At 39.7% G+C, this 11,927-nt stretch overlaps 1 protein-coding gene across 1 annotated transcript in view; it reads left to right on the top strand.

Annotated features, from left to right (window-relative positions):
- Positions 1-11,927, top strand: part of ECPAS (Ecm29 proteasome adaptor and scaffold) — a 94,117-nt gene that overhangs the window by 11,440 nt on the left and 70,750 nt on the right. Inside the window, exon 2 of the mRNA XM_040631705.1 lies at positions 11,700-11,830. Coding sequence (XP_040487639.1) covers positions 11,700-11,830 — 131 coding nt within the window. The remainder of the gene's footprint in view (positions 1-11,699; positions 11,831-11,927) is intronic.

Here is an 11,927-nt window from a genome sequence, read left to right as displayed (position 1 = left end):
TTTTTTTTTTTTTTTTTTTTTTTTTTTTTTTTTTTACTGTACTTGGATAGAAGTACTTCTTTTTTTATCCCCTTTGGCAAAGACCTTCTGCTTGTGTTTGGACCCAGTTGTAAGCTGGCTTAAGCAAAAGCAGGGCACTTATTTTAGGGAGTTTTATGGAAACAAGAGGGGCCTTCACGAACTAGAAATCATCTAGTTCTTCCAGCTGCTCCCTGTGCCTTTGTGCTCGTCCTTTCTTCAGACCAGCTTCTTCTGATTCCGTTTCATAGAGAAGGCTAAAGATGCCCATGCCCTGGCCACTGGCTTTATTCTCCTACGTCCAGGCACTCGAGGGAGGCTTGACTTTTTGGTCCCGCTTCTGGATTGCTGAGGAAGGTATGAATTGGATCAGGACCCATCCTCACACGTTGGCTCTGTTGTGCGTGGTTGTCCAGTGAGCCTTCGTATCATTTCCAGCCCCTTTCTCGGCTCAGCAGGGCTGCGGTTCAGCACGCTGGAAGGAACATTGGGTTTGGAGTTGGACTGGCCTGGAGTTTGAACCCAAGCCCTGACACTTCCTACCTTACAGTCTTAACATTCTTCTTTTTTAAAAAATTACCATTCGTAGTGAATTTTAGGCTCTGTTTCTGTATCTGTAGGTTGGAGCTAATATTACCCTACTTCAATAAATAGGACTTTAGAGGGGGTACTGCATTCTCGTGTGTACTTAGAGGGTAAAGACCTCCCAAGGTTCAACTTAACCATTCTTTGTCTTATTAGCTTGGTGACCTTTGGCAAATCAGATCCCGAGCCTGTTTTTCATCTATAAATGCAGACAGCAGTTGCCCACCTCACAGTGCTTTGAGGCTCAAAGGGCCCTGTGACACTGCTCTGTGACTATAAAGTGTTCACGTGTCTGTGAAGCACAAGAGAGTGAATGTCAGGAGGGACGGTGTCTCCTTGTGAGGTTACTCCGGTAGAGTTGGGTGTGCTGCTGTGGCAACTTGGTAGATCTTTCTCCGAATACCTTGTTGCGTTAGGTGATGAATTGATTTATGATGCAGGGGGCAGTGGTCTTGGTATTTTCAGCTTTTCCATTTCAATCTCGGCTTCCACTTAAGCTCTAACCTGATTAACAATTCAAAATTTACTTTCATATTCAGAATAAAATAACGTTCTTTGTAGAAAACTTAGGCAGCCTTGCAAACATTCCTAAACCTGTTACCCTGAAATAACTGTTTTCTCTTTTTAATTCAAACAAGTAATTCATGCTCATGAAGTACATTAGTAATGACATAAAATTAAACAAGTCAAAAAAGAATCCTCTGAAATGCCATCATATGGAGATAACCACTACCTTAAATTTAGTAACTTTTCCTATTCTTTTTGGTGGTGTATGCTTGCCTTGCACACTTTGTAAGAAATGTTCTGATGTTCAAGTTGTTCTGAAAAGATGATACATCTGAGGAAATGGACATATTGCTGTTTTCTTTCTTTCTTCTTTTTTTTTTTAACTTTTTTTGTATCAGTGATTATGTGAGTGAAAAACCAGTGTTTGCCTTTTCTAATCCTAGCAAGTAGCCTTTCCTCCTTAACTCAGAAGTCAAATTGTATTTTTTTGGAGTGATCTGAAGAATGAGTGATTTGTGTGGACAGTTTTATTTGTCAGGAATAATTACATGTTTTCAGAAATATCAGTGCCTAATGGTGGTTAACATTGAAGTGAAGTCCTTAAACCTTCACTGGTCATTTCTTCTTTGGGAGGGGTAGAAGAAAGGAAGGTCCCTATTTGTCTTTACATAGAGAAATTAAAGACAGGTGAATAATGTGAATTATAGAAATATTTAATGGAAACTAAATGAATATATTTATTTTTAGTAGGCTTTTTTCCTGCATGAATGTAATAGTTGACATAAGCTAAACTGGTAATTGTTTTTTGTTTTGGGACTAAAGAATTTCAGTGTTTTGATATTTTTTTTGAGACTAAGTTTTGTTTTTTAAAGATTTATTCATTTTAGAGAGACAGTGTGCTCACACGGCAGGGGGTGGCAAGCAGAAGGGGAAGGAGAGAGAATTTTAAGCAGACTTCACACCCAGCGTGGAGCCCAGTGTGGGGCTCATCTCACGGCCCCAAGATCATGACCTGAGCCGAAATCAGGAGTTGGACGTGCAGCAGACTCAGCCCCCCAGGTGCCCCTGAGACTAAGTTTTTTTAAACGACTTTATTCTTTTTTAGAGCAGTTTTAGGTTTACAACAAAATTGAGAAGGCACAGAGAGATTTCTCATGTAATCCTCCCCTTCACTCCCCCTCCCCCCCACCCCCCCAGTAGCATGGCTTCCCCCATCAGCATCACTCACCAGCATGGTACATTTTTAATCAAGGATAAACCACATTGACACATAATCCCCTGAAGTCCATAGTTTATATTACAGCTCACTCTTGGTGTTCTGTATTGTGTGGGTTTGGACATATGTCCATCATTATAACAACATACAGAGTATTTTCACTGCTCTAAAAATCCTCTCTTCTCCTCATATTCATCCCTCCTTCCCTATTCCTTCCTGGCAACCATTGATCTTTTTACTGTTTCCATGGTTCTGCCTTTTCTAGAATATTATACAGCTGGAATCAAACAGTATGTAGCCTTTTCCGATTGGCCTCTTTCACTTAGTGATGTGTCTTTAAGGTTCCTCCATGTTTTTCCATGACTTGAAAACTCATTTCTATTTGGCACTGAAAAATATTCTGTCGTTTGTATGTACCAGTTTATTTATCCATTCACCTACTGAAAGACATCTTGGTTGCTTCCAAGTGTTGGCAATTACGAATAAAGCTGCAGTAAACATCCCTGTCCAGGTCTTTGTGTGGACATAAGTTTTCAACTCCTTTGGGTAAATAGGAAGGAGTGCAATTGCTGGATCATATGGTGACACTCTTTAGTTTTGTAAGGAACCTCCAACTGTCTTTCAAAGTGACTATACCATTTTGCATTCCCACCAGTAAATGTTCTTATTTTTGTCCTTCCATATTCTGTATGGTTCCTTTTAAGCTTTAAAATTCTGTGATTTAAATTTCTTTCTTTATCCTTGAAACATGCCTTCTTTCAACAGATTTTTGTAAAAAAAAAAAAAGTATTTTTACTGAGGAATATTTGAAAAGTACATGAAAGTATAAAGAAGAAAAATTACTGATGTATTTTCTTCCCCCTTTTATGTAGTTGTATCCTAAAACAAAATTAGTATGGTGTGTATATTCTTTTTAAAATAATAAAAGATTTCAAGTATGAAGAAAGTATAGAGATTGATTTTAGAAATACTTATGTAGGGGCGCTTGGGTGGTGCAGTCATTAAGCATCTGCCTTCGGCTCAGGGCGTGATCCCGGCGTTCCAGGATCGAGTCCCACATCGGGCTCCTCCGCTGGGAGCCTGCTTCTTCCTCTCCTACTCCCCTGCTGTGTTCCCTCTCTTGCTGGCGGTCTCTCTGTCACATAACTAAATAAAATCTTTAAAAAAAAAAAAAAAGAAATACTTATGTATGTCCTACCCATCTTTGTCAAATCTTTACATTTTTTTGCTGTTAGCGAAAATTTTTTTATTTAAGAAATAAATATTAGAGCTACAGTTCAAGCTTGCTATGTTACCCCTTCCAAATTTTCCTTTCATTCTCTTTTTTTCTCTTCTCTCCCCTTTTCCTCCTTCTTCCCTCTTTCTCTTCTAGCCCAGAGGTTGTCCTTCCTGTGATGTATATATATCATAGGCACCGTGTATATGTTACATTTAAAAACTTCACCTAGGTAGAATCAGACTGTACATTTCCTTCTACACTTAATTTCATTGATCTTAGGTTTTTAGGTATTGTCATGTTGGTCAGTGTGACATTTAACTCTTGTTTATTTTCACTGTTGTATGACCCTGCCACAATTTCTCTAACCGTTTTCCTATTGACTGACACTTAGATTGTTTCCATGTTTTTGCTTTTACTGACCCTGTGTGTATGATCAGTTTCTTACAGGTGTTCCTTGTGCTTGTCTTTCCCTAGGAGAGTTTTAAACTCCAGGACACTGTTACACAAAGTATGATCGAAGGAAGGGAGAATTATTTTCTGCAAATAGGGAGCTGTGGAAGAATGTAAATTAACTATCATTGTTAATTTATTTAACGTTTCTTATCCTAGTAGAAGTTCTCAACGAAGGAAGAGTGTTCCTTATCTTTTTCTTTTTTTTTTTTTTTAAAGATTTTTATTTATTTATTTGACAGGATAGAGACAGCCAGCGAGAGAGGGAACACAAGCAGGGGGAGTGGGAGAGGAAGAAGCAGGCTCCCAGCGGAGGAGCCTGATGTGGGGCTCGATCCCACAACGCCGGGATCACGCCCTGAGCCGAAGGCAGATGCCCAACCGCTATGCCACCCAGGCGCCCCCCCTTATCTTTTTCTTCCTGGTGACAGTTTGCAGCTGGGTTACTTTGAATAGCACTGCTTTAGGGTATGTTACCCTGGCGTCGAATTGCTAGAGATTTGTTTTCAGAGGTTGTATTGGTATACACCCCGTCAGCAGTGAACTCAGGTGCCTCTTGGTTTGTTTCCAGTCTTTGCCAACAGTGGTAGTTAGATTTGCAAAGTTTTTCTGATGCGTAGGTGCCGTGTTGTATCTTACTGTGTTAATTTTGCATGTTCCTGATCGGTGTGACCGAACGTCTTTGTATGTGTTATTTGGTATGTGGGGCTCATCTCTGAATTGCTTGTGTATATCCTTTTTTATTTAAAAAATTGGGAGTAATTTGCTTTTTTTTGATTTGCAGGAATGTTTACAATATTCTGTATTCAAGTCCTTTTCATCTAAAAACATCGTTGCTATTTATAACTTATCTTTATTTTATGGTGTGTTTTATGATATTTTTAAATCTTAACCCATTAGTCTTTTATGTTTTGTGCCTGAGTTTTAACTTTCCCTTCTCAGTTTTACTTTAAAATCTTTAATATTCTACTTTTTACATATGTCATTAATCTACCTGCAAGGGATTTTTAGGTATTTCTTTTCTATATGGGTAAACAAATTCTTTCCAGTTTTCATTGACTAGTCTGTTTTTAATTTCCCTAGTTCTTCTGACCCCATTTCTTCCGTTTTCTTCCTATTTGTGTATGCTGCCTATCATTTCCTTTTTTTGATTTTCCTTCCCTTTTCCTTCCATGCTGTTGTCTTGGGCACTCTGTCTCCCTTACTTTCAGCATACAACTAGCATATACAAGTGCTGCGGACCTGTGCCACATCCTCGCCTCTTCCTTCTTCACTCTGCTGATCCATGACCACCAGGCCCTGACACAGGGTGAATGAGTGCATGCGTGATCTTGTTAGGGAAGGTATGCTTCACAGTGGAAGTAGGAGGGTGCTGGGCCTTGAAGGAGGAGAGAATTTCGATGAGCAGGGAGAAGGAGGAAGGGTGAGTTGCAACTTGACACATTTAGTGTTAGCTTCCGATTCATAGTGGTGAGCTTTCTCTAGTGTCATTTTTTGACCTTTGCTTTTTGTACATTGTTCCATTTTGTCTTAACTACCACTTGAATGAGACAAAGGCACATGATCTTTTGGTGATGCTCTCAAACAGGGCTCCCTGTGTCTGATGTATGTGTAGCATAGTGCCCTATAGAAAATAGGATCATTGTTGCGGACGGTGGCACAGCGTAGGCAAGGTTTTGTAGACTGAAGGTCAGAAGACCCCATTCTAGTTCTTGCCCTGCTGCTTATTACCTCTGTGAACTTAGGTGAGTCCCTAAAACCCACTGTGTTTTTTATGTTGAACAGTCTTTCAGTCCTCTCCAACTGTGAGTTCAGTAGAAACCTTTCTTTATAGTACAGGTTTCAAAATAAATTTTTTTCTTGGGTGGTAGTTTCATGGATGTTTATAATAATTCATGAAACTGCACACTTCCATTTTGTGCATTTTTGTGTTTTATTTCACAATGAAAAAGATTTTAAAAAACTCACTAAAGGCTAGGTTTCTTATATCCATGGGGTCTCCTTCCTTCCCCCCCCAAAAAATGCCGGCCAGATTGAAGACTTGAATGCAGAAAGCAGAATCATAAGAGCAGGAAGAAAAAATAGATAAATATATGTGGCGGGGGCCTCCAAGGCCACCCCCACGTTCAGTGAGTTGTTAGGAGAATTCATAGGACTCCGCATATATTTGTCATGTCTAAGATTTATTACAGCGAAAGGATAAAAAGCAAAATCAGCAAACGAAAAGGCACATGGAGCAAAGTCCAGAGGAAACCAGGTACGGACTTCCAAAAGTCTTCTCCCAGTGGAGTCACACAGGACGTGCTTAATCCCTCTAGCAATGAGTTGTGACAGCATGTGTGACATGTTGTCTACCAGAGCTGCTCATTAGAGGCTCAGTGCCGAGGGCTTTTAATCAGTGCTGGTCATGTTGGCATCTTCTGCCTAACACGTACCACAATTCCAGATTCTGAGAAGGAAAGCAGGTGTTCAGCATAAACAGTATTGTTCGTACAAAGAGTTTAGGCCCAGTGAGCTACTCTTAGCAGTTCTGGGAGTGGGGGAATCTCTCCTGAAACCCATTTCCAGAGGCCAGCCAAGGGCCGGCCTGGCAGGCGGGCGTTCCTAAGGATAGCCATCTCAGGCCTGCTGTGTTAACTCTTTTCTGCAGAATATACTATTTTTTGTAATCTTAGAGTAAGAAAGGCATTTCTAAGCATGACTAGAAGCTCTGAAACCATAAAAGGAAGGAAGGGTAAATTTATATTTTAAAAACTTAGATATGAAAAGAAAGTACTGTAGAGTCAAAAGGCATACTAGGAAAAAAAAGTATGATGTGTGGGAGAATAGGGGGAGACTTTTTTCCCCAATATATAAAAGCTTTTATAAGTCAGCAACGCAAAAGAATAATGAGTAATTTGCTGAAGATATTTCAAAAGACCAATAAATAGGGGCGCCTGGGTGGCACAGCGGTTAAGCGTCTGCCTTTGGCTCAGGGCGTGATCCCGGCGTTGTGGGATCGAGCCCCACATCAGGCTCCTCTGCTATGAGCCTGTTTCTTCCTCTCCCACTCCCCCTGCTTGTGTTCCCTCTCTCGCTGGCTGTCTCTATCTCTGTCGAATAAATAAATAAAATCTTTAAAAAAAAAAAAAAGAAAAAAAAACAAAAGACCAATAAATATTTAAGAAGATACTTTACCTCAGTGATAAAATAGGTATAGAGTAAGACAATAGTGTGATCCCTTTTCGTCTATCCTATTCAGCTGAGATTGATTACTTACAGTCTATAAAATCGATTACTCAGTGGAGGAGTGGGTATGGGGAAATTGCTACTTGCATAGACTGCTGGTGGTAAAAATTAGCACAGGCTTTTTAAATTAAGTTTTTAATTTTAACTCCGGTATAGTACATACAGTGTTACATTAATTTTAGGTGTACAATATAGCGATTCAACACTTCATGCATTACTCAGTAGCACAGACTTTTGAAGGATATTTTTCCAAAATCTATTAAACTTGATGACACGCCTACCCTTTGACTCAGCAGTTCCATTTTTAGGGCTTTGGCTTACAGAAACCCATATAAGTGCACAGATACATAGATAAGAATGTTCTTTGAAGCATTGTTTGTGGTACTATAAAACTGGTAATAAGACAAGTAGAGGGTTAGTTAAATACATTATACTACTTCTGTAGACAAAGTCTCCCTGCAGCCATTATCAATTAGATTTTTATAGAGTGCTACGGAAAGATATTTAAGATTTTATATGTATCCAAACATTTTTTTAGTGTTCTTCTTTTGGTATTTAAAACCTGACCTGAATGGATATGTGGTTCTTTATAATCTTCGATTATCCCACTTAGTGTGAGTGCCCCTATGTTTCATTACAGAAGTATGAATGTATTTGATTACAGGGACTGCTCTAGAACCATGGGATGGATAGGGTTATTTGAAATACACAGTATATACACTGTATTATCATTCTAAAATCTAAAAAGTTCTGAGACATATATTCCTCCGAAGATTTCTGGTAAAGGACTTGTATTAATCAAAAGGAAAAAGAAAGGTAAACTGTAAAATAGTGTATGTCATATTCCAGTTTTTAGGTTAAAATAATGTTAGTTTTATGAACAGGAAGTAATAGTTCTCCACACTTAACAGTGATTATCTGAGGTTATGGCAATGTCTTTTTCTCATAAGTGAAAATAATTTGATGTAAGTTTGTGTACAGTGAGTAATGTCGGAGTTGTGGAGAGGGTGGAACTCGCTTCTGACTCTGAAGTAGTGTTTGCCATTATCTCAGATACTGTGTGATGACCCAGAGGATCTCGCTTCCTACAACTGAAAACTCAGTCTGTGTGAAAGATGAATTTGAGTGTTGGATTCCTTTTGAATTTTCAGAACTTTTGGTTACAATCCTTCTTGTTACTGAATAGACACTTTTGGGGTCCCAGGCCTGATTTGCCTTGTCACTTTCATGAGGTTGTTTCCTGGTTTGGGTAAGGGCACAGAGTTCAGTTTTTTTTTTTTTTTTTTAAAGATTTTGTTTATTTGAGAGAGAGCACGAGCAATGAGCAGGGGGTAGGGGAGGCAGAGGGAGAAGTGGGCCTGGATCCCAGGACCCTGAGATCATGACCTAAGCCTAAGGCAGACGCTTAACCAACTGAGCCACCCAGGCACCCCCAGAGTTCAGATTCTTTCTGTGCCTCTCAAAACAGGATTCAGGGACCATACTATTGCTAACGCTTTACTTATTATTTTGTTAGCTTTGACAGGTTGATAAATTTAGTACTTGATTCTATCAGCACTTATTTGCATTTCTTTTCATAAAGCTTGAACATGATTAATTACCTTTAATTTAAAGGTGTATGTAAAGATGGCATAGGAGTGTTACAGTGATCCTCCTCGAAGGGTGTGGGAGGCTTTAACTCTTCCTCTGGTAGGTACATTGGCCCATTTTGGAGGGACCCCGCATGATGTTTGGTGCCCTTTTGGCATTGCCATAGTCCCATCATCAACACTTTTATTGCATTTAGGATGCTACATTTTCTTTTCTAGTGAGGGAGAGAGGAAAGTTTAGGCACTATACTGGGGATCCGTAGGAAGAAACCGAACGGTTGTATGAAAAACCAAAGAGACCGATATCACTGGGTTTTTTAATCGTTCGGTACAGATTCTCTAGGTCAGTTTGTTACGAAGAATTTAACTTTCTGCCTTCTTCCTCAAAACAATTCCTCCATCGTTTCTGTAGCTGAAATCTGTGGGCAGTGTTTGCTGCCTGACATCTGTGAGGCTCTGGGGCAGAGCCTCCTGGGACTGGCACCAATATTACAGATGGATCTGCGATCCGCACTTCGAATCACTTAGAACCATCTGGTCTGCTACTCTCACAGCCATCCTGCCTGCCTTTCCTCCTTTCTTCCTCCTTACTCTTCTCTTCCTTTATTATTAATCTTAAAAGCTAAACTTTGAGACTTTATTTGGATTTCACCACTTTTTGCCATTAATGGCCTCCTTCTGTTGCAGGATCTAACCCAGGGCCTTAGTTGTCTCCCGGTCTCCTCTGGTCTGTGACAGTGTCTTAGTCTTTCCTTGTGTTTCACCATCTTGACAGCCTTGAGCGGTACTGGCCGGGTATCCTGTACAAGTTCTTCCAATTAGGGGTTTTCTAGTCATTTTACTGATAATTAGTTGAGGGGGTCTGGGGGCTTTTGAAAGACCATCACAGAGGTGCGGTGCCCTTCTTGTCACATCCTATCTGGGATCATGATAGCCACGTGACATCAGTCATGGTGTTAACTTTCATCACTTGGTAAAGGTAGTATTTTACTATCAAGTGTCTTCACTGTAGAGTTCACATTTCCCTTTTTCCTGTTTCCGTTCTTTGGAAGCAAGGTCACTAAATCTAGTGCCCCCTCTTGGAGAGGGTGGAGGCAGAAATGAAGCCGTACTTCCTGCAGGGGGAACTATCTACATACATTATTTGGAATTCTTTTAGAAGAAAGATGTGTTTCTTTTCCCCCAGTGAATTTAATCATTTACTCATTGATTCACATCAGCATGGATTCACATAGATTTATTTTATACTTTGGGTTATAATCCAATACTGTTATTTTGTTCCTCAAGTCATTCCAGCCTTGGCCATACTGGAACTCTTTCAGGGGCCTCCTGGACCTTTGACGCGCTCCAGGGCCCATTTTCTTTCTAGCACGACAAGGTGCTTCAGGTTCCTCTTGCTTTTTCACTGCTCCGGCCCCAGAACCCATCAGTTTTTCGAGGAGCCTCATTCCTTTTTTTGGAGAATGGTATTTAAAAATCAAGGTTTGGGTGCAGGGTGTGCTTGCTGCTGCCAGAATGGCTTGCCCCTGTGTGTGTGTGTCTTTAAAAAATTATGGAAAATATCAAGCATACACAAAAGTACAAATTCTCAGTATCTGTCCTGCAGCTTGAACAGTTATCGATTAGAGGCCAATCTTGGTTTCATTTATATGGCCTCTCCCCATTCTTCACCCCTCCGCCCCTGATTATTATTTTTTATGAGGACCCAAATGAGGCTATTACTTTATGTATTTATATTAAAAAATAAAAATTGTAGATATTTAAGGTATACAACATGATTATTTGATATATATGTACATGTAAAATGATTAGTCGAGCTAATTAATACATCTTCTCACATAGTTATCTTTTTTTGTGTGTGTGGTGAGAGAATCTGAAATTTACTCTCTTAGCAAATTTCTAGTACATTCTTGGTTATTTCAAGTAAATCCCAGTAATTATAGTATTTCACCTGTAGATATTTTAGTCTTGATCTCTAAAAAATAAAGATTCTCTTAAATAAAATTTTAAACTGAGGTATGATAGAGTAGAAAGTATGAAAGTGTAGAGCTTGATGAATTTTTGTCAACGTATATATCTCTGTAACCATCATCCAGAGCAAATACAGGGCATTTCTAGCCCCCCCCAGAAGCCCCTTCGATCACCAGTGATAATTTTTATAAGAACTTTTAAAAACAAACATAAACCACAATACCATTATTACACCTAAGAAATGAACAGTCGTTCCTTAAAATCAAATAACCCAGGCATTTGCAATTGGAGGTTCCCCTGTGACTACCTCTCCCCTCCCTTGGAATGTGCTGGCTACTTGTTCTGTACTTTGTCACAGTCTGGGTTTTGCTGAGAGCATCATGGTGGTGCTGTTCAACATGTTTCCCTCATGGAGACTTTTCTCGGGTGAAACTGGTCTCTCCCTTTCTGGTTAGGTAACCCCCACAGCAGTGGGCGGTGGTTCTGTCTATGGAGAAACTTCATCAGGAAGGTGGCTTCACCAAACAGTTATTGTCCCCGGTGCTGATGAAAGTGCTCCTTCCCTCTGCTAGCTAGATCTAGAAGATTTCCTCACCATTTTTGTATTCTTCTCAGTATACAAACCCTGTAGAAGAAAGGAGTAACTGTCTGTGGAAGAGAATTTTGCTATTCTTGGCTTTGCTTTCCTCTCTTCTAGCGGCTAAATGACCAGGACAGTTGTAAGAAAGTATAAATAACTAGTAAACCTTTTTTAGTGTTGTTTCCTAGTATGTCAGAGTCATCTGCATGCAGGGCTAGTTGTGGTTAATCATGACTGAATGGTCTGCAGTACAGAAAAAGGATGAAGCTATAAAAATACTTAGTTTTGGTTATGTTTGATTTGTTAAGTTCTCCTTTTTTTCTTCTTGTATTATAGATCAGCTTGAACGGGTCTTTTTACGACTTGGCCATGCTGAGACAGATGAACAGTTACAGAATATTATATCTAAATTCCTTCCTCCTGTTTTGCTCAAGCTGTCCAGCACCCAAGAAGGCGTACGCAAAAAGGTAAGCATGTTGGGACAGTTGGGCGAATTAAATGGTGAGTAAATGGGTATATATTATGAAGTGAGTTTTCTTCTCAGTATTGAAATCTCGGTTCATG

Source organism: Ursus maritimus, unplaced genomic scaffold, assembly GCF_017311325.1.
Source record: "Ursus maritimus isolate PB19 unplaced genomic scaffold, ASM1731132v1 scaffold_17, whole genome shotgun sequence".
Taxonomy (NCBI): domain Eukaryota; kingdom Metazoa; phylum Chordata; class Mammalia; order Carnivora; family Ursidae; genus Ursus; species Ursus maritimus.
Note: the sequence above shows the minus strand (reverse complement) of the source record. Positions and strands in the feature narration are given on the sequence as shown.